At 39.3% G+C, this 21,086-nt stretch overlaps 1 protein-coding gene across 12 annotated transcripts in view; it reads left to right on the top strand.

Annotated features, from left to right (window-relative positions):
• The window catches only part of BICD1 (BICD cargo adaptor 1), a 166,971-nt gene that overhangs the window by 63,659 nt on the left and 82,226 nt on the right, over positions 1-21,086 (top strand). For all 12 annotated transcript variants that reach the window (XM_038154162.1, XM_038154156.1, XM_038154155.1 and 9 more), the window contains exon 2: positions 19,101-19,313. In XM_038154162.1, the coding sequence (XP_038010090.1) occupies positions 19,101-19,313 (213 nt within the window). The remainder of the gene's footprint in view (positions 1-19,100; positions 19,314-21,086) is intronic.

The raw sequence follows: 21,086 nt of genomic DNA, 5'->3' as shown, positions 1-21,086 counted from the left end.
TTCAGCCAAGCAGCCTATTTAAAAAAAAAAAACAAACAATTTGTTTGCAATCCTAGTGAAGAAAGTGAGGCATGTCTATAGCTGGCACCCCTGGAACTCTGTCCTCTTAATAGGTTCAGGCTTTTGGCATTAACATCTTTTTTGCCTTCTAGAAGTCTATTTACATGGCAGTGTGTGTATATAAATACAACCTTGTAATAACATTATCTAGTATTTAAACTAATGATGGTTTTTTAGGATCTAATTTTGTGACTATTGAAGATATGGCAAAATTTTGATAAAACATTTAATTACGAAATATAATTTCTTTTTCCCCATTCTGCTTTCCTCAGGACTGTAATGTATTGCCTTCTTGGTGAACTACTTGAAATGAAAATAAAGCAATCTAATGCAAGAGAAATTTAGTGGAAAAGGAGACTGTGTTATTTTATAGAATAATGTCCAAAGATCAGTGATGGAAACTGATTTCTGCTTATTCTACCTGTTTCTACGTAGTTTTTGGGAAGCTTTGTAATTTCAGTGCTGTCCTTCACAATAAACTGAGTGAATGTCACCAGTGCTGGCTTTTAACACACACTGTCATCTTCTGATCTTTCAGGGACCTTTGTAAAGCACTTTGAGATTGCTCTAATGGGACCTCCTTATTACAGGTAGTGTCTTATCTCAAAACACTTGTAGTAATGTACTGTTATTAACATAAGGGTTTCTTTCTGGTTCAGCAGAAATAATAGGGCAAGCACCCCAGCCATCACTCGCTGTCAGTGTTTTAACAGCTTAAAATCTAATTAGTTTATCTCAGAACTGCTCTCTGTAGTAGGGGTTTGCCAGTTTGAGTTCTGCGTACAGAAATGCACTAACCCTTATGGTTTGAGTAATAGTCATGAATGACATGCACAGTACTTTGGGGGGAAAATCAGGGATATTTTCTGCAAATTGTGAGGCTATTTCAGCAGCATTAAAATTGGCTGCATAATTTTGCTGTTGTGGTGCTGGGACCACAGCTGTGCTACTGGGACCACAGCTGTTTCAACAGATAGCGTTTCTCACAATAGCGTTTCTGTCTTTCTTGGTATGTGATTTACCCTCAAGGATTTGCGGATTTTTCTGAAGCATTTTGATAAGTCAGTAAAAATACACAATTGCATCAACTGATGGCGTACACACAAAGTACTTACAAAGTAAAATTTTTTTGTAATTAGAGGGAACATAGAGTTTCTGGCTTATTTTCTTTTTAAGCAATATGATTTTTGCTATCTCACTTAAAAAGAGCATATAACTATTTCTTTAGTGTGTAAATATTTGTAATTAGCTGTCACTGCTGTTAAAAGTCTTTACAGCATGTGTTTAGTTAAAAACAGGCTAAAAAATTTCTGTTTTGGGACTGCCCTTAACAGAAAATAGCAAATAAAGCAAATTAAGCAACAGGTGGAAAACATTAACCCTGCCATATCCTATTTGATAATTTGAACAACAAAATCCAAGTATATGATAATGGTATCACCTCTTTTGAGAACTGAGGAAATGTTTACACAGCCACAGATTGTCAAAATGAGTGTGGGGAAAGGATTTGGATTTTTTCCCTTTATCAGATCCCAGACTCTTCAAAGTGAAAGGGTAATGTGTTTTTTCATATTTAAAAGAATGAAGTGTCCTAGATACAGAAGGATTTCTGCTCCATTTTTTGAGGGGAAATATTAACTAGCATTAACCTTTCCAGGAAGCTTCCAAAATAACAACAGCAATGAATTACTTATGAGTGCCCAGTTTGAAACCACATTCCAGGGGACTTGATATTTAGAAAGCACTGGCTGCCTGGCTTTTAAAATTCCAAGGCCTTTGAGGCACAAAGTAGATCCTTGCTGCTCGTTGGAAAATGTTGGGTATTGCCTCCACTTCAGTATTGAAAGCCATTATCAAAATGATGTGGTGATGTATAAAGCCATGATTGCTGTGGTACCTACTTAGTGGATAAATAAGGCATTGGTCGATCTCCACCATCCTCCTGACCCTGTGAACACCACATTCCTGTCAATATGTTATAATTTATTCATACTGAAGTGGTATCTGTAAGTTTCAGCTATCTGAGGAGGAAGAACAATTTCTGTTAGTTAATGAATAATTAACTTAGTCAAGTAGTGGAGAGGACTGATGCATACAGAGGTGATGAAAAAGTAGTGTGGTTGCAGGGAAGTTTTCCTGCATTTATAATATAGTTATATTTCTTTTTTGCTTGACTTGTAACTCCTGTCTAACTTTTACCTCTCTTCTGTGAAACTCATGGGCAACTGATTTCTACATGGAAATCATTCTTTGCTGTTGAATTATCTTAATATCTCAGCTAAGGCTTTTGAGGATAGCAACAGGGTCAGAATAATTATGATATTAAACTGTTACTTTCAGCTAACTGGAACCAGCTCAATAGTTACCAGTGTAGGTTCTTCAGTGTTAAATTTATAAAAAGAGAAAGGTTAATGAGCTTTATACAGGCATGTTTTTAAAAGGCCAAGACTGCTCAGAGATGAAGCAGTCTGTAGGCTGGAAGAGACTGTTGTATCAATTTTCTCAATTTGCTAGCAAATACAGGCAATAAAATTTCATAGTAATTTTTTCTATTGAATTTAAAAGCTTATGTCTGACTAATGTCATCATAGTGATTTAGCTGCAAGTCAAACTGTTTGTGAAGTGGAAAGGTTTAGGGCTTGTTCTATTGGATTTGGGACTATTCTGTGTATTTAGGATTCAGTCTCCTGCCTGCTGCAGCGCTGACCAGACTGCAGAGCTCTGTGTGATGCAGAGCTGCTGCCTGAGCTGCTTTCTGTTCTAAACTGCAGTGCCTCCAGCTCTGTTAGGTATCTGTGGTGGCACTGTGGGGCTGGACCAGTGATAAGTATATATCCACTTGGACACTCCCACCTTTGTGTTTCTTTTGGGTTGGGCACTATTATTGCCCAATTTGAGTAAATCACAGAATCTATTGTATCTGTTATAACAGATTATCACTTGAACAGGCTCTTCTTCATCCTTTTGAACAAAGCATACAAAAATTCATCTCAGTCTTCCTGTAAAATGTTTCAATCTTTCAGAAATTATCTGCAAGTTCACCCAAGAGAGCTCCTTATATCTGCTGGGGTAATGGTCACCTTTAAAAGATGGCTTCATCCTTCTTACACTGTTAGTTTGAAACTGTCTTCATTTTAATTATGTTTCCTCTTGTTCTTGAGCACAAATGCAGCTACAGTTCCCAGCAGTCACTTTTTTGCGAAGAGCAGTAAGAAAATGTGAGATCTGAGGGATGTACAGCATTAAGGCAATCTTGATATTATAGCCAAGCCTTTAAAGCACTGCAGGACTCATCAAGTCCATCTTATTAGCTCATTTTTAGTTATTAGATTAGCTTGCATTTCTGAATTGAGCCCAACCCTGTCATCTATTATTCTGGTTCCTTGAGCAATTTGATTTTGATCTGTATTTTACCCTTCCATTGCAAATCACTCATGTCTCCCTGTTTAAACACTTAGCAAAATTTGGTGCAATTTTAACTGGATTGGCATCTGATCTGATTTTTGGTACAATTTTAACTGGATTGGCATCTGAATTTGCTCATTTCTGCTTTGCTCATGATCCCTCGCTCTCTCTATTTAATAATATGCTCTGCCACAAAGTTTTTGCATTTGGGTTATTTGTTCCAGTGGTGTGTGGGGAGAACAAGTATGCTCTAAAGTCCTGCAAGATGTGATGTACAGGTCTTGCTATTCTTTTTGGATTTCCTTTAGCTTCTATGGCTGTGCTTCTAACTGAGGATTTATTTTGCCTGTTTTCTGAGGCAACAAGAGGAAGGATGGAGACCTTTCGATCTGTGTTTTCAGGGTATTACTGGTCAGGTTACCATCCCCTGGGTAATTTCGTAGCACTCAATCATGTGGATGACTTGAATGTTTCCAACTACCTTGCAGTGAAACAGTGAAAGCAAAAGTTTATAACTAGTTACTTCTATCAAAGCAGAAATGAAAAATGGACTTTTCTTTATTTGTTTCTTTGTTTTTTGTTTTTTTCCATTCCCTCTTTCATGCAGTGGTAGTTATGATACAGTTGAAAAGTTGGGTTTCTTTCAGAGGGGTGATGGACCAAGAAGGTGGCCAGTCACAGGACCTGAGTGACCTCTTCAGTCCATTTAAGGGACTTGGCCATGTCCCTGCTGAAACAGGCTGGTAATTCATGTGCAGTGCTGCTGTTCCTTAGATTGAATAACATGTTCCCAGGTATCTAACTTACCTTCTTCCACAGCAAGGAATTAGTGTTGCTAGACAGGCTTGCTGTCATTGGTGACCCCTCTAAAAGAAAGCTAATAAATATCTTTTTAATTAGAAATACATTTCTCTGTGCCACCATTTGAAATCTTTTATGTAGGAAATGGTTCCAGCAATGTAGGTTGCAACTGAGAATCATTCAGTTTTTAATAGTTGTTACAAAAGTTTGGTCTAATCTTCTGCATAGCATGGGGCATATAAAACTTTGCTCTATGTTGAGCACGTAATCTCAGCCTGAATAGAAGCACATTTTATGCTGTATCGCAAGATGAAATTTTGCCATTTTTTCTGTGATTTTCAGTGTTTTTTGTTATGAGAAGCCCAGCCCAACAGAACATTCAACAAATGGCATTATAGTATTTCTACACAAAATATGTTGTCTTCTTACTCTGACCTTGACAAAACCCCAGACCTTCCTCTCTTACATTTCACTGAAGTTCAGAGCTCAAATCCCTGTTTTTCTCCAAATACACCTATTTGTCAGGTTGGGTTGCTGTCTGCTGTCATTCTAATATTTGTGTTCTGTGCTACATTGCCAGGGTCAGCAATGAAACATGATTATCTTGGGATCTAATGAAATAGTTTCCTGCCTTCTGTAATTCTCACAGTGGCTCAGACATTTAACCTTTTCACCCCCTTGGGACTAGCCTCATAATAAATATACTGCTACGACAGCAGAGCTGTCTCGATTGTTTGCTGTATTTCCAAGAAGTCAGATATTTTAAACTCCTTGAGCATTTTGCTCTTCATTTAATCCCCCCACATGATGGGTTTTTTTTTTTTGAGCACAGCCTAATAAACTTGCTAACAGTCAAACTGAACACATACTATCTACATGAGTTTTACTCATAAATTGCAGCATGCCAGGTATTGTCTGGAAGAATTTTTAACGGCAGGAGTTCAAATACTTTCTGCTATATTACACAGTTGGTTTTGGGGTTGGTTTTTTTTGCCCATTTTCCATTATCTTTATCACCTCTCTGTCATTAGAATATGTGGTGGGTTTTACCCTGGACATGGCTGTGATGAGGTTCTGGTTCCTTGGTTTCTCTCCCCTTTGTGACTGTTCCTGTGATGTCTCTGGGCACGGTTTCATCGCGTGCCTGTGTTTCTCAGCTGTGAGATGGCAGTGCTGGAACATGCTCCTACCAAACAGACCTGCATGAATTTACTTGGAGCATGTTAGTAAAAATGGATTGAGTAACCCTAAAAAACCCCAATGAGTTGCTATTTTCAAAGCAGTTTTAGAGTCTTGGACAGTCTTCTAAATAAAAAAAAAAAAAAAAAAAAGGTTACCAAAAATTGGTAAAAAGAACTCCTTAACACCAATGTAGCATTAAGAAGCCGGAATTCTTCATTCAATGCTGGATGCATGAAGGGATATTTCCTCTGTAATATTGTGCATGCTGAGGACAGAAAAGGCTCCTGTTCCTGTACTGTTTTTTACATACATATTCATTAGTTTTCCTAAAAGAAACATTCCTATGATAACCATTTCCCCTGAGTAATTTGCATCTATTTCCTCCCACTGGGACATGTGTTCCTCTTCCCAGGGATCCCTCCAGTGGTTCCTGGTGGCTGGTGACTCTGAATTTATACTTTGACAACCCCATGAACTGAGTCCTGCTTTCCAAAGTACGAGAAAAGTTGACATAACTGTAGTTACTAACTGTAGTAACATAACTGTGTAGTTCATTAATTTGTGGGTCCTTAGATCAATGAAATGTAGTTTTATTCCTTTCCTTGGTCAGTGTTTATCATAGTTATGATTGTATGGTTCCACAGGCTAATGATTTTGCAAAATGATTGTTGTATTAACCCACCAGGTGCAAACAATTCTTCATCTGGCAATAAATCAATCTCCATCTTGGAGTGTTCTGGAATCACCAACACTGGTGTGCAATTAGGTGTATGTGCAGGTGATTACACAGCACAATGTCTTTGTGCTATTTCTATCTTAAGCAGCAGAGTTATGATGTGTTCAGTTCATTTTTTTTTCTTGGAATTCTGTCCTAATTGATTTCTATTCAGAGATCTAGCCCTGTAAGTCTGAGTTCTCCATATGGGCAGCCTTTTAAATTTGCATTAGGGCAGAAATGTATGGTAACTTTATACTTGAAATTTATGAAAAATAGTTAATTCAATTTTGTTCCCTGATTTTTCCTTCTAAGCTATGCTGAGTGAACTTTGACTGAAATGTCATCTACACAGATTTTGTATGAAGTTACCACTGTTTTTAGAAGTCTGGCTTAAAATTCCCAATAGTAAAGGTGGTTACAATGATATTTTGACTCAAGGGAGTATCTATGAATCCAAAAAATCCACTCATATCTATGAATGCAAAAGAAATATGTTGTTTGATGACACTGTATTTTCACTTAGTGCTTCTTTTGTCAATGATGTGTGTTCCCTAGAAATTAACTCATAGACGTGCAGCAGTTCAGAGGTTCAAGTTTAAGACAAACAGAAAAGAAACCATCAAATGTCTCAGGAATTGCCTCAAAGTGGGAGTCAACAGGGAGCTCTTTGTCATTCCCCCCTCCCCCCAAATGTGAAATACTTCAATTATCTGACGTGTCTTTCCAATGTGGCTTTATCTGACACTCAAAAAGCTCTTTGTAAAGCAGTGAATTGAAAATGAGCATCCCTATAGCAATCCCCATAGTATTCTTTAATCTAAAGAGTCATCAGATATGATACAGTATAAATTACACATGTAGATTAGAAATGCTTTTTCAGTTATAGAATGTTTCATAACTCAGGGTATGAGAGGCTAACAATGAAGGGAAATTGCTTACAGCTTGTTTTGCACTGAGGTGATTCTGGTTCTTTTGGGATCCAGGTAAGAAATATAAATAGCCATTGGGTATCTAAGTTATCCAATGACAGATGGGAATTATAGTGAGAGATAGGAATCTTGCATCCCTCCTGACGCTGGGACCCTGCCTGCTGTGGCATTGGGTGAGGCCAGGATGGCACAGAGTATTCTGTGTCCCTTCCATCCATTGTCAGTGTCACCAGCCTTTCTGCTCACCTGGAATTCTTAGAGGGTCTTGATCATCACACATGTTCATCAGTCACTGATAGTGGTCAGGTCTGAAAGATGGGCTTTGCTTTGAAAATTCTCTTGGATGATTTGCTCCACTATTTTCTATCAATAGCTTGTGTACAGGGTGCATGTAATATTTCAAGAACATGACAATGCATTTCCGTGGACTTACAATTGAGTATATATTGTACAAATGCACGTTGATTTTATGTGCCCTAATTATAATATTGTGTAGAGCAGTCATGCAGTATCTGAGGCATGCACAGGAGCAGCATTGGTGGTTGGTCTGCCTTGGCAGGCTGATGTGATATGCTACAGGGACAACACACATGTGAAAAGGAAGAAAAGTTGTGTGTCACTGATTCCAGGCTGCAGTTTTTCAGCTTCACCACTCACTACAGCATTGGAGAGTGAATTAAAACTTGTGAATTGTGAGGTGTGCTTTTGGCAAAGTACTGACTATGTTACCTGCCTAGTGAGCCAGTGTGCTTCTGGTAATATGAGGAGGTCATAGAGTGGGTCTTTATGGTTAGAGAGGTAAACTTTTTTTAAACTTAAAAAAAAGTCATATCCCAAGTGAGGCAAACTATTTGTCTTTCTGGAGACCTTATGGAGTGTGTAGGTGTTGCTAATTTTGCAGAATGAATCAGATGTCTGACTTCCACCTACCTGCACTCCTTTTTTTACAGATTTCACTCTTTCACACTCTTACTCATTCTTACTCTCAACAACTAAAGATGTGTGTGTGCACAGACGGTCACATCAGGAGCATTTGTGTGATAAGGGCCAGGGGACATCAGGTCCTTAGCGTGTGTCTTACTGACTGGTTATGACAAACTAGTTTTGTGCATTAGGAGTGGATGGCGGGTTTGGTATTTTGCATTATATTTCATTTCATTTCTTCAGAAGAGTGAATTTCACAGTTGTCTTTCTTTGGATGTTTTATGATTCCACTTCTGTTCTTCATTATCTTAGCACCTTATTTTTGATCAGCTTGTTCATCCTTTTCTTTTACATGAAATCACATCTATGATACCATAGCAAATAACTGCTGACTTTCCTTTTAACCCCTGTTCTGCTGTTTCCTTTAGTGTGCCTGTGGGCACACGTGCAGACATGTATAAATGTCTTTTTGTACTTCAGTGGCACTGATGTTAATTGTTTTGCTTTAAATCTCTTTAGAAAAGCAGGAAACCATCCACCTCCATTTGTAGGAAGCGTTGATATTTGCATTCTGCTGTTGCAGCTGTGCAAATGGCCATCACCCCGTGCTGGGATGCGTTCGGTGACAGTGTGACAGCTTGCTAAGTATCGAGTTCAGGGACGTGTGAAAGCTTCCTTTCCGGAAAAGAAAGGCACAGCTCCTGCATCCGGCGCCAGGACAGATTTGGGCAGCCAGCTAAGCACTCCCTGGCTGGCTGCTGACTGAGGTGTTCTCCTGTCTGTGCTGCTGATCCTCTGCTCTGCGGGCCACCGGCCGCACTCCTGTGGATGGGTGTCGAGGGAGGAAAGAAGACTTCCTATTTAATGGAAACTGCTGCTGTGAAAAGCAAGATTCTAGGGGGAAAATCCTGGTGAGGCTGAAGTGGTTTAAAAGCCTCCGTGAAAATAAAGTGGTTGCTGAAAGAGCTTAGAGTGACTAGTTTTGTTGATTTTCAAAAGTTAGTTGTTTAAATGGTTTGTGATTTGCTGGCAACTTCCACGTGAGCAAATACAGTGAATCAGGAGCTGAAATACAGTGTCAGAAATAAATACAGAATCCTGAAATAAATACCTAAGGGGACAATCTGGGCTTCACTGAAGCCAGTGAAATCTCTGGTTACTCTTTCAGTAGAACTAGGTAAGTCATGGAAGCTCAATGTGCGTAGGCTTCTGCGGTTATCTTACAGTTGGGAAGACAGGCAACCCTGAGACACAGCTGATGACAAAGCAAAAGCATATTATCCTCTTAAACTTGCTATCCTTTGCAAATTGCTCACTGGGAGACAATATGTTTCACAAACGGGAGTTTTCATCATCAGGCAGTATTATGTGTTTGACACTGTCAGGGAGCAAGTCTGCAAACTACTTAAGATTTTGGTTGACCTAAGACAGGTCCATCCCATAAACATGCCTGCAACCTTGGATGTTGCCTCTGAATCCTGGTCTCATTGTTTTGTGTGTGGTTTTCAAATCCCATCCTCTCTGCAGATGACTTCCTCTGTGTTCATGCAGGAAAAGGAAAGTAGTGGAGGGAGAGCTGAGCCCTTGAGCAAAAGCACTGGGGAAGCTGTGGCTGGACACATGGCTTGGGTTGCAGATTTCTTACTTGTAAAGCCAAATCTTTGTTGGATGACTGCCTTTTGCTTCTGTTGGGGTGACAAATGGGATCAGTCTGGAGCCCTGCTGCAGTTGGACATGTAGGTTTACAGATGCACAGCATGGGGCACAGTCTGTCTTCTTCAATTTCTCGTTGGGTTGGCTTGAGACAGGCACGTGTGGATGCAGCAGTGCCTGGAGGAGTGCCAGGCATTCCACCTTCTCACGCAGCCTCCTGTGTCAGACACGTCCCTCTCTCCTCCTGAATAGATCTTCTCGCCAGCAGTGTACACCAAGTTCCTTTCATCACTGTCTCTGCTTTGGTTGGATAAATGGACAGGTGTTTTTTTTAACTGGGTATTTTGTGTTTGTTTGGTGTTTTTTTCTTCTTAGTCTATGCGAAATGAATTAAAGCTCTCTGAGGATTACAGTGGGACAATTTATGGCAATCCCATTCTTTGAGTCTCACCTTTTTGAGGGGGTGAGCAGGCAAACTATTGTTGCTGTAACATGATTATCAGTACCACCTTAAAAATTCAGTTGCTCTGGAGACATGCGATTATCCAGCGCTTGCAGTGGGCACCCACCTGCAAGAGCATTCTGTGAAACAGCTGTGTATCCTGCCAATGGAAGCATAAGGTTCCCCGTGGTAATTTTGTGGCTGGCAGCACTCTAATTAAACTTTCCTTTTAAAAATAAGTGTGAGGTCTGTAATTTTGGCCTCTTGTTCTGAATGGCATGCTTTTATTTAGAGATTTTTCCAACTTTACTTTTTAGGAGTTTCTGTAAATGCCTGAAGCAGCAGAAATCTCTGGATAATCCTTCTCTTTTCAAATGTTTGGTTAAGAAAAATATTGTTCTGAAAGTTAATGTGTGCCTCCTGCCAGCTTATACTCCATCTCCAGGAACTGGAACGTGGAGCTCTTTCCCTGTGTTCTATTGTCTGAGGTACTTGCTAAGCACAACTCTGGTTTCCACATGCTGACATTGAGTCATGTGTGATTACAAGGAGAGAGTTAATTCTTATTAATTGCCTATGGAGTAATCAGAACTGCTGTGCTGGCAATTCACATAAAGAACTGCAGAGAATAGGAATGTAAGTGTATCCAGGCAAATTAAGGCTTTAAACTTAATGAGCGTGATTATTTTAGTAGGATATACAGAAAACGTGTATTCTGTAAGGATAGTTGTTAATGAAATTCTTATTTTGTAAGACCCTTTTCTGCCCTGACTGCTATAGGTCTAAGACTCATCTTCCCTTGTTACTATGAATTTGGCTTAGATGGAGCCTTACTCTCAGGGTCAGATTTTTATGACTACTGCAATAAAACTGGTTGAGGGTGCTGGTGGCACAAATAGTTAAAACTCCTGATCCCTTTGTGCTCCTGGTATTAAAACTTCATGTCTCTGTGTGCTCCATTTAAATAATCAGATTTATTTATTACAGTAAAACTACACTGGTCTTGCTTTTGGTCATCTTCAATTTTAGGTTGGTGTTGAAGATACCTAAGGAAATGGCCAACTGTGAGGCATGGCTCCTTCAGCTGCATGGTCCATGAGAAGTGTAGTGTCTACCAGTCCTTCCAGCACAGAGAGTTGCTCCCTGAACCATAGTGAAATTTAGTTTGCAAGAGGTTCCTGAAGGTGATCTTGTCTATCACCTGACCGAGGTTCAAAGTTAAGTGTTGTTCAGGGTCTTGTCCTGGCCCCAGAGTTTGGAAAGTCTCCAAGGATGGAGGCTACACAGCCGCTCTGGGCACTTATTTTGCTGCCATGCCACTCTCAGGGTGGATTTTCCTTTGTGTGTGTGTATTTCCTTGGTTTCAGAGTGTGACCTTGTATCTTGCCCTTTTCCTGTGCACTGCTGAGAAATGTCTGACTCTCTCCTCTATCCCCCTTCAGGTGATTCACTAAGCACCTAAAAAACTGGGTTGTTTTTATTATTCACTAATTATCACTATTATTCACTTTGCTTAGACCATTCCTAAAATGCTCTGTAAATGTGGTCTGACTATGGAATGTGAGTTTACATACGGGGAGCTAACGTGAAATAACTAGAATGTCCCAGCAGGCTGGCAACTCCTAAAGAACTGGATTTTGGCATTAATTCTTTGCTGCTTTATTCAAGCAAGCACAGGAGAAAGAACTGCAATTATTTCAGCCATTTCATAGTTAGAAACTAAGAGAAGAAAATCAGTTAGAAAATAAAAAAAATAAGGTTTTGTAAAAATGAGATTTTGGTGCTCAGTGCAAATGTAATAGGGCCTCAATGGAAGGCTGATTTCATCTCTGCCTTCAGGCACATTTTGTTTCAAAAACACTAAAAATCTCTTGTTAGTCTTACATGCTTGTTCTGGTAGTGCTTCTATTGGTTTTAATTGAAATTTTGTAATAGCTGGATGTTGTCCTGATAGTAATTTGTGCAAAATTGTAAGCCACCTTATGTTTCATTAACAAGATATGAATTATTTTGTTTATAGAAATAATTTAATTATTGGCCATAGGAGTTTTGAGCAGAGCTGCTTTAGAATTACCAGCGTGAAACTAATTTGTCTTGTTGTAGATAAGTGGTGCTCTTTGTTACAAGCTTCCCCCTTCTGGTGTTTTCTGTGTCTGGAGGGAATGCTTAGGGCTGGGGAATTGAAATCCCCATCTAGAGTGCAGTTAAAGGCAATTAAATGGAAATTCTTATTCACTCCCCCTTTTGCTGGATTGCAGGTGAACAATGGATATTCGCATTGAGTGCTCATTTTTCATGGTAGTGCTTTCTTCTTCTCTGTAAATATTTCCTAACCATCACATTGAGGAGTGGTTTTGTTCCTTATTTATAAAAAGGCAGAGTGGTTGCCTGGGGCCTCACATATTGATGGAAATCAGCACACTGTACTGGGACTGCAGAAGCATGGCTGTGTCTGTAGCTGAGCTGAATATAAATTTCTCTGTGTTTTCTGAAGGCTTTGTTGATTAGCATCTGATATAAGAATTTCAAGAGGACTGTAGGTACTGAAGGGATCCGCTAAGAACAAACAGAAGCATCTGCATTGTTCACTCTTTTACCCAAATCGTCCTTGGGGAAAAGCCTATGAATTGTTGACATTTGTCCTACTGCTCTACATCAGTAAATAGACTCAGCATTAGTTATGTTTTCCATGGATCTGATCTCCTTAGCATTTCTAGCAGGGGTAAAACCTCCATCAGCTTGACTTGCAAGTCCCTTTTGGGAGTGAAATCTCTTATGCAGATATTGACTTATGTCACTTCATCATTGCAACAGCATTTGCATTTTTATTGGAGAGAGTTGAATTAATAAGCTGGTATTTGGAGATAAACCTAAATGCTTTTTGCCTTTAGGTGGTGGCTTCTTCAAGTATCCTTTATAGATTTCTCAGTTGCCTGTACCATGGTCATAGAGTCATTAAGGTTGGAGAAGATCTTTAAGGTAAAATCCAAACTTTGACCAAGCACCACCATGTCAACCAAACCATAGTTTAGTTGAGTGCCATGTCCAGTCATTTCTTAAACACTTCCAGGGGTGGTGATTCCACAACATCCCTGGGCAGCCTGTTCCAATGCCTGACCACCCTTTCAGTGAAGAAATTATTGATGTTCAATCTGAACCTCCCCTGGCACAGCTTGGGGTGATTTCCTCCTCTTCTGCCATAACTATAGTATCTTTTATTTCAGATCATGAATGGATCTATTCTAACATCCTTTTCCCTCAGCAGCAGATACTCTCTTCTACACTTTTCAGATGGGAACTTGAGCTTCCTCAATTATCTGTATCAAAGCATGAATTGAAAAAAAAGGTGTCCTTTAAAGTTTAATTTTCACCATTTTCAAAAGGCAGACTGCTTGCATGAGAACAGATAAGAAACCCCCAGCTTGCTTCATATTGACTGCAAAACATGTAACTTTTTTTTTTTTTCCTGCAAGATGGGGCCTATGAAGTAAAAGTCATGTTGTTAGATTAAGAAAATAAAGCTCAAACACACAAAAATCCCATTCATCTTTTGTTCTGTGGAGCATAAAACTGATCATCTGGAGTCTGGAAATTTTGAAACTAGCAGTGCTTAGCCAGGTGCCTGGGTGCAATGGAATTTTTATCAGCTGTCTCATTCCTTTTGACTGGGGAACAGGTTAAGTCTAGGAACCTTGTTTCATGTTCTGAGCTGAAAGCTAAATTAGTGATGAGGTAGATGCTCAATCTTCTGCCTCTGCAAAAGAGTTCAGTATCCTGCTTTGCTGAACACAGGAGGAATCAGACAATCGGCTGTTTTCAGCTAGCCTGTCAACCTAGAAGTTCATGATCTAGTTTTCTTGCTTATAAGCCCATGCTGATTCAGGCTGCGTTCCCAATCTGGTTTTGAGTTTTCAATCTGTTTCCCTGCATGTGCTGTCCATCTCACATGCACTATCCACACAAAGCCTACTAATTTTTTTCTTCTGTCATCATTAAGCATGCATCTGCCTGTGTTTTGATTGCAATATGCCAAGTATTTGCATTTGAGGGCTTTAATAACTTTAGTATTGGCTTCCAAAAGGAAACTATTGACCTGTCTCAGCCATCTTAAATGAACATGAGAAGGTCATGCCAGCTACATAAAGATTTAGTCTACATTATGACAAAATTTAGAGGTCTAAAACTTGGTAAAGTTTCAAGAAAGCAGATATAATCTGCTTTCTCACTAGAACCCATCAGTCACCTCTGCAAGAGTGTTTTTTGTTGTTGCACTGCTGAGAAATATGTTGGGTTTAGATTCAGTTCCACATCACAAGTTATGGAGGAAGCAGCTTTATACCAACTGAGTTTGAGGGGAGGAGCAGATCCTGCTCAGATACTGCTCAGCCTTATCTAGAGGGGATTTTCTCACAGACCTGTCTGCCACTGGTTGGTCCTTAGCAGAAAAAAGAATCCTGAGGGTTTTGTCAATGAATTTTGGAAAAGAAAAAAACCCCAAAACCCTAGAAAAATACCCATATATAGTAAACTTTAAAAAAAAAGTCTTAGCATAGGGACACAGGATTGCAAATGACTAAAGGAATATTCGGTGATAAATGGGCATTCAAGTTGTGCAACAAACTAAGGCCTGTTCCTGGAATTAACCCCTAGCATCCTGAGCAAAGGTTTCCACCTGTGGTGCCATACTGACATTTGACCAGGAAATGTACTACCCTCTTGGATAATCCAGGCTGTTTTCTCCCTGCTTTAGTGCTATGAATGTGGAGGTAACTAATACATAATACATCCATGATTCTGCTTTGCAGCAAGTTAGCAGCTCAAATAGGCAATCATTTGAACAGGTTCAGTGCTGTTGCATTATGTATCAGAAAAAACTACAGTCAGTGTCAAAGCCATAAAGGTAGGCTGCCTGCTTGTCCTGATAGCAGTCAGGTTGTGTTTACTGCTTATTAATTATTCCAGAGTAGAAGAATTAATTTCTGTGAAGCATTTTAGAATTCCAGCCCCAGGAGTTTATTAGTAAAAATAAAAGTGAAATTCAGAAATAGCAGCCTTCATTACCTACTTAATTTTTAAACTAATCTTTTGCATGTGTGCTACTTTCTACGCCTAAATTAGAAATCTACCTTCTCTTTTTAGTTTCTTTCTTGAAGTGGTAAATATAATTTTTGTTTTAGATATCATTTTATGTCACTGCACATTAGCTTTATACTGCTGCTTATATTTATCATATAGCTATGACATGTCTGGAGCAGTCAGTTTTCTAGTGCTCCTTTGTAGATCTGTGCCCATTTTGTTCACAGCATTATTTCTGTCGTACTTGTTTGCTTCTGACACTGGAATTTCTGTCGGGGGTTACTTAGAGTTCAACAGTAAATGATGTTTTTTCCTCCAAAGTTACACCTTTCTGGCATGATCAAATTTGACCTCTTCCTTGTGTGCACTCACTTTTACTATCCTTTATCATGACCTCAAATAGTGATCACTATCTCATTGCTCTCAAAGTTCCAGTTTTAAGATGGCTTTGAAAAATCATGGTCGTGTTACACAGTTCTGAGGTTTCAGGAGATACACGTGTATACATAGTTTAATGTTGTCTTGTTACTTGACTTTTACAACCAATTTATAAAAACATCTTCTAACTCAATCAAGAGCATCCTTTCAAACAAAAATCTTGAGAGAAGTGATGGGACCAGTGTAAGGTGAAAATCTGACTGCTCTTTGTTAGGACAGTCTTTGAAGCAGTAGACTTGCCTCAGTCTTTGTGGCTGATTAGAGCTATTGTGCCCACTCTGGGAGTGGGTTTCCTCAAGAAAACAGAAGCCCTGAAGGACTACACAGCCCCTTCTGGCTCCAAACTTGAATCTGGGAGATGTCTGGAAATCCCCATGCTGTGATTACTGAAACCAAGAGCCAACAAGGGACTAATAGTGATTTCAAAGTGGTTTTAATGATAATGAGGAGTCCCACCAAGCAGCACCACGCTGAAAAGAGCAGTGGTAATTAAGTGATAGACCTGTGCAGTACAGTACAGCACCTACTCAGAATACCTGAGTCCATTCCATGAAAATACCAAGACCTTATTCAGTGGTGGATACAAGGAACATCTACTTTGCTTTTGCACTGTTTTTCCTCTCCCTTGGTGTCATGTCACAGGAAAGTTGTTTCTCCACTCAGGCTTCCATGGCCGGCTGGTATTCCCACATATACAGCCCCATAAGATGTATTCAGCAAACCAGTTGGTATCCAGCACATCACCCAATTGCAAGTGAACTTGCTTTAACTTGCAGTCCAGGTCATTACCTTTTCACATGAGCACAGTTACTTGAAATAGTTCACATCATAACAAGTTGTAAGATCTTATAGATAAGTAAATGCATTAAGCAAATTATTAAAACATAAAATCAAAATAGGGCAAATATTTGGCTACCATCTGAAAAGTATTTGATATGTGATTTAATTTAAAAGTGATCAATCTCATGGAAGACTTTAAGTGGAGATGTCTGGAAAGTTGAAACCCTTTGGTGTTCTGTACAGGCTATGAAATAGAGAAGCAGAACTTTTTGCTTGCTTATAATTAAAAGGTATTTCATGTTCATCTCCTTGTTGCATTGATCTGGATGATTACCATCAATAGTGAGCTATGCTTGCTTGCTTTCCTTCCCCTGATTTTAACATCTTGATAGCAGTTTAAGAAAGAAATTAAATATTCTGATATGAATGAGTTGGGATAGACTTGGCCATCAAAGAAATTATGAAGAAATTCTACTATACAGGTTACTTAGCACTGTGACAGATTTCCCAGAGTTTATGGAGTTTCCCTCACTGGAGCTATTCAAGAACTATCAGGATGCAATCCTCTGCTGTGTGCTTAGGGATGACCCTGCTTGTGCAGGGAGGTTGGACTAGATGACCCACTGGTCCCTCCTAACCTGACCCATTCTGTGATACAGTAGTGTTCAAACTGGTTTCACAGGAAAATAAAAGTTTATGTATTTTCTCTGGTCATAGGTACAAGGAAATGTGGAGTACACAGTAATCTTCCACTACACTGTGCACCCTCCCCAAAATCTATATTCATAGCTGTTCTCAAACATCACACTTGCTAAAAGTACACCTTCCAAGTACATTAAGGAAAGCCTGGTGTGCATCTGGAAGGCTGTCATCACTGTGTGCTGGTGTTGAACTGTAGTTCTCTGATACGGAGAGAGCTCCATGTAACATTTATTCATGAGCTTCTCCATCCCTGCAAGTCCTACCTGCTCTTCTGCTGTGTTTTGATTTTACCCCTTTACGTTTGTCTTGTAGGGTCTTTGACTGGTGCTTTTTGCTCAGTCTCAAACTAGGAAAAGTGAGCCATAAGTATGTAGAGGAAGATAATTTATTAGCAGTGTTCCCAAAACAGTTGTCTCAGATTCACAGATATCAGTGCTTAAGTTTCATTAAATTGAATTTCTGGTTATTTGGCAAATCCTATTTGGCAAGTTGCTGATGCTTGCTATTTCAGTAACCTAGAGCTTTTAGAGAAGACAGCTGGGTTAATACCTTATTGAATATTTTTAGAATCCTTTAATGCTGAGTTCACAGGATTCTCCAAGTGAAGTAGACTTAAAAGCTGAGAAGTTTTTGAAGAGAGTTTTACTTTGAAGTTTCTAAGGGTTGCTTCAGTTCTAGTGCCAGTAAAGCTTAGAACGTGTTCTGAAAGGCTATAAATAGCAGCAGTAAAACAATGGATTTGATTTGGCAAGGCTTATCGATGGGAAGGCAAAGGAGGCCACAGCTTACAGTGGGTACAAATGTGCTCTGTGGTTTTACAGAACTGGGTAGAAATTAGGCTTTTAGGGATAATTTTTCACTGAAATAGTCATGTTACCATGACTCAAATTTCTCTCCCGTATTAGGAGAAAAATAAAATAATGGTGGTCTTCAGATGTGTTCACTTGGATGTAAGATACATGAGAGAACTTCAGCCTGCTAAATATTCTTCACAGTAGAAGCCATCTTTTGTCTTTCTCCAGAATCAGGTCATGTCATTTTCAACTAAGTGTCTTTTTAAAAAAGATAATACACTCAAATCAGTTTTTGCTCTTATTTTATTTTCTATTTTATTGCTATTTTTTATTTTTATGTCTATTATTTTATTACATTTTTTATTATATTATTTCTGGGTTTTCCCCTGTTTTTTGTAGTTAAATGTTATCTCCATCATGTCTTCCATTATGGCTTGTAGTTTGCTTTCTTCCAGGTTGCTCCAGAGCTGTCAAAAATAACATCAGAAATTGTCACTGAGAAATACTGCCTTATTAAATTGATCAGTGTAAGCAAGTAACAAGAAGACAAGCACTGAAAGTCTCTCTCTATTTAAACATTTCTCAAACAGTTAAATATCCAACAGAAGCAAAAAACACTGAATATAAATGAAATGAAAGGGCTCACACACTCTGTGTTTAGCATCCCAGAGGTGTAGATGGCCACTGCTTGGTTCTCAGCTCATTTCTTTTTCTTCCAGGTTATAGGAACATTTTTCCACACCAGGAGATGAGCTCCTATAGGAAAAGGTTGTTGGAAATGGAAAGCAATTCAGTGAGATTTGTCAGCTATTTATGCTCTTTAAACCAAAACAAACCATGCATTTATTTTGCGGAACCAGAGAAGAAAGGAGTTGATGAACTAGGGGCTGGCCTCGTGCAGGAGGATTAAACACTGGCACTAATTAATGGCCAGTTAGCAGAGCACCATCTTGATCTCAGTGGTGGTCAACTGGAGGGGGGCCATAAATCCAGATTGCAAATGGGAGCAGCCTCAAGATGCTTCATTCCAGCTAAGTGGGATGGTGGCCCTCAGCTGCTGGGACAGTGTTTGATAGTTCAGAGTTTGGGATTTGCAGATCTGTCCCATTCCCGCTGGCTGTGCAGCTGCTCAGTACTGTTGATAATTGCTCTAAGGCTTCAGTAGGTTTTTACTGTGCTCTGTTTTCCCCTTGCAGGCTTTTGGCCAGTCCTTCTCTGTTCACCGCAAAGTGGCCGAAGATGGCGAAACGCGGGAAGAGACTCTTCTCCAGGAGTCTGCATCAAAGGAAGCCTACTACCTGGGCAAGATTTTGGAGATGCAGAACGAGCTCAAGCAGAGCAGGGCTGTGGTCACCAACGTTCAGGCAGAGAATGAGAGGCTCACTGCTATTGTCCAAGACTTGAAAGAGGTAAATGGGGCTGAATTTCTTTAGGGTATCATGGATAACATGGCTCTGAGTAAACAAAATATCACAGGAAATGAAAATGCTCACCTCCCAGTCTGTGATGTTCTCAGAAACTGCATGGCCTGAGAAGGCTACAATTTAGAAAGGAGAAGATATAACTTTTGTTGGTTTTAAACAGCACCACCACCTTAAAAATATAATAAAACCAAATTCAAGAACCTGGAATTCCTAAGCACCCTTAGCATTTTGCATTGTATTTTATAGTACTGAATTTTACATAAACACATTTTCTGCACTCTTCTGATATTCATGCATCTCTTCTCTTTCTCAGCATTTACGTAATTTTTCAGGTATTTTGGACTGCCGAGAATTAAATGAAGCTTTTGCTGGTTTTCTTCTACTGTAAAGCAAAATTTAAATGCATGCTCATGTTTAGAAAATGTGTAAGGAAGTCAGATGTAGTTACTGACCATATGAGACATTGAATAATTTTGATGGAGAATTAAGTAATATTTAATAACTTGCCTTTTTTTCCCATTGGAATCTGGAAATTATGGAATGCAGCAGAACAACTACATGCAGGGGAAGGCAGCACTTGGAAGTGAGCCCACATCTTGCCTGCATTCCCTAGGAATGCTTAGACATAGGGATTCTCCCCACTGTCCATCTGCTGAAGGAGATACTTCCTATGTGAATCTGGAAAGTGATTACTTAATGCATCAATTTGTTAATATTAATGGTTACCATGTTTTCTGTAGCTGGATGGAATAGCATCCTTTTAGCCTACAGAAAGCCCTGGAACAGGCTATCCCTGGAACTGAGGCCTTTACTCCCATTGAACATTTTTAATGTACTGTGCTTGCCCATAATACAGATCAGGTTTCAGGGAGAAGTACACACATGCCAGCTGTTCACATATTCCAATCAAAATATGTGATTGTAATTGCTGTTGCAGTTGTTAACGAAAGAAAATCAAATCTATTTTTAATTATTTTTGATCTATTTGTCCTAAAATCCTATCCTAAAATCTTGGTGGTAGACAACCAGCTGCTGACAGCCCTACCTGGTTGGTGTAGCTCACAGGTCCTGATGACTTGGGGTTCAGACACAGATGAACAACCAAGTTAGAAAAAATGCACATTTGTCTTTGTACTCCATTCTTTTCCTCTGGGACTCCTTCAAATGCAAATCTCCCTTCCATTTTCTGTCATGGTTATTGATCTGCAGTTTGTCCAGGAGGCAGTTTCAGTACCTGTCCTCCCTGGAATATTGATTGTCCTCATTTCCTTGGTGATAATAGTGACTCCTAATGTGAATCCAGCTGCAATTATTTCCTGCTCTAATGCCAAATAGAATCAAGCCGTAGTAGTTAATTAAAGTGCAATAAAGGAATTTACTTGAATAAAAATAAGGCTGATAAACTGATTGTTATTACTAAGATGATGTTGTACCCCAAGTATCGAGTCCTTGACTAGGTGGAACTTTCATTTTGTGTTACTACAATCAATGTACGAAGCATAACTGGAATTAGTGCAGTCAGTTGATTACACCACACGCTATTATGATTTATTACTTGAATAATAATAAGAGATAGGGGGTGATTGGCACCTACTTCAGGCTCTTTGTGATCTTTTCACACTGAATTACGCTGGTATTTCACCTTGTGCTCAAAAGAGTCTCACTTGTGCCCAGCCTGGTGTCCCTTGGTCCTCTGGCTGTGAAATCCAAGTGCCTGCTGAAAGGACATGACCTTCTCCTGTGAGTGTTTATGAATTT

The sequence above is a fragment of the Motacilla alba genome, chromosome 1A (assembly GCF_015832195.1).
Source record: "Motacilla alba alba isolate MOTALB_02 chromosome 1A, Motacilla_alba_V1.0_pri, whole genome shotgun sequence".
Classification (NCBI taxonomy): Eukaryota; Metazoa; Chordata; class Aves; order Passeriformes; family Motacillidae; genus Motacilla; species Motacilla alba.
The sequence above is the reverse complement of the archived record's forward strand: the minus strand, read 5'-3'. Positions and strand labels throughout refer to the sequence as shown.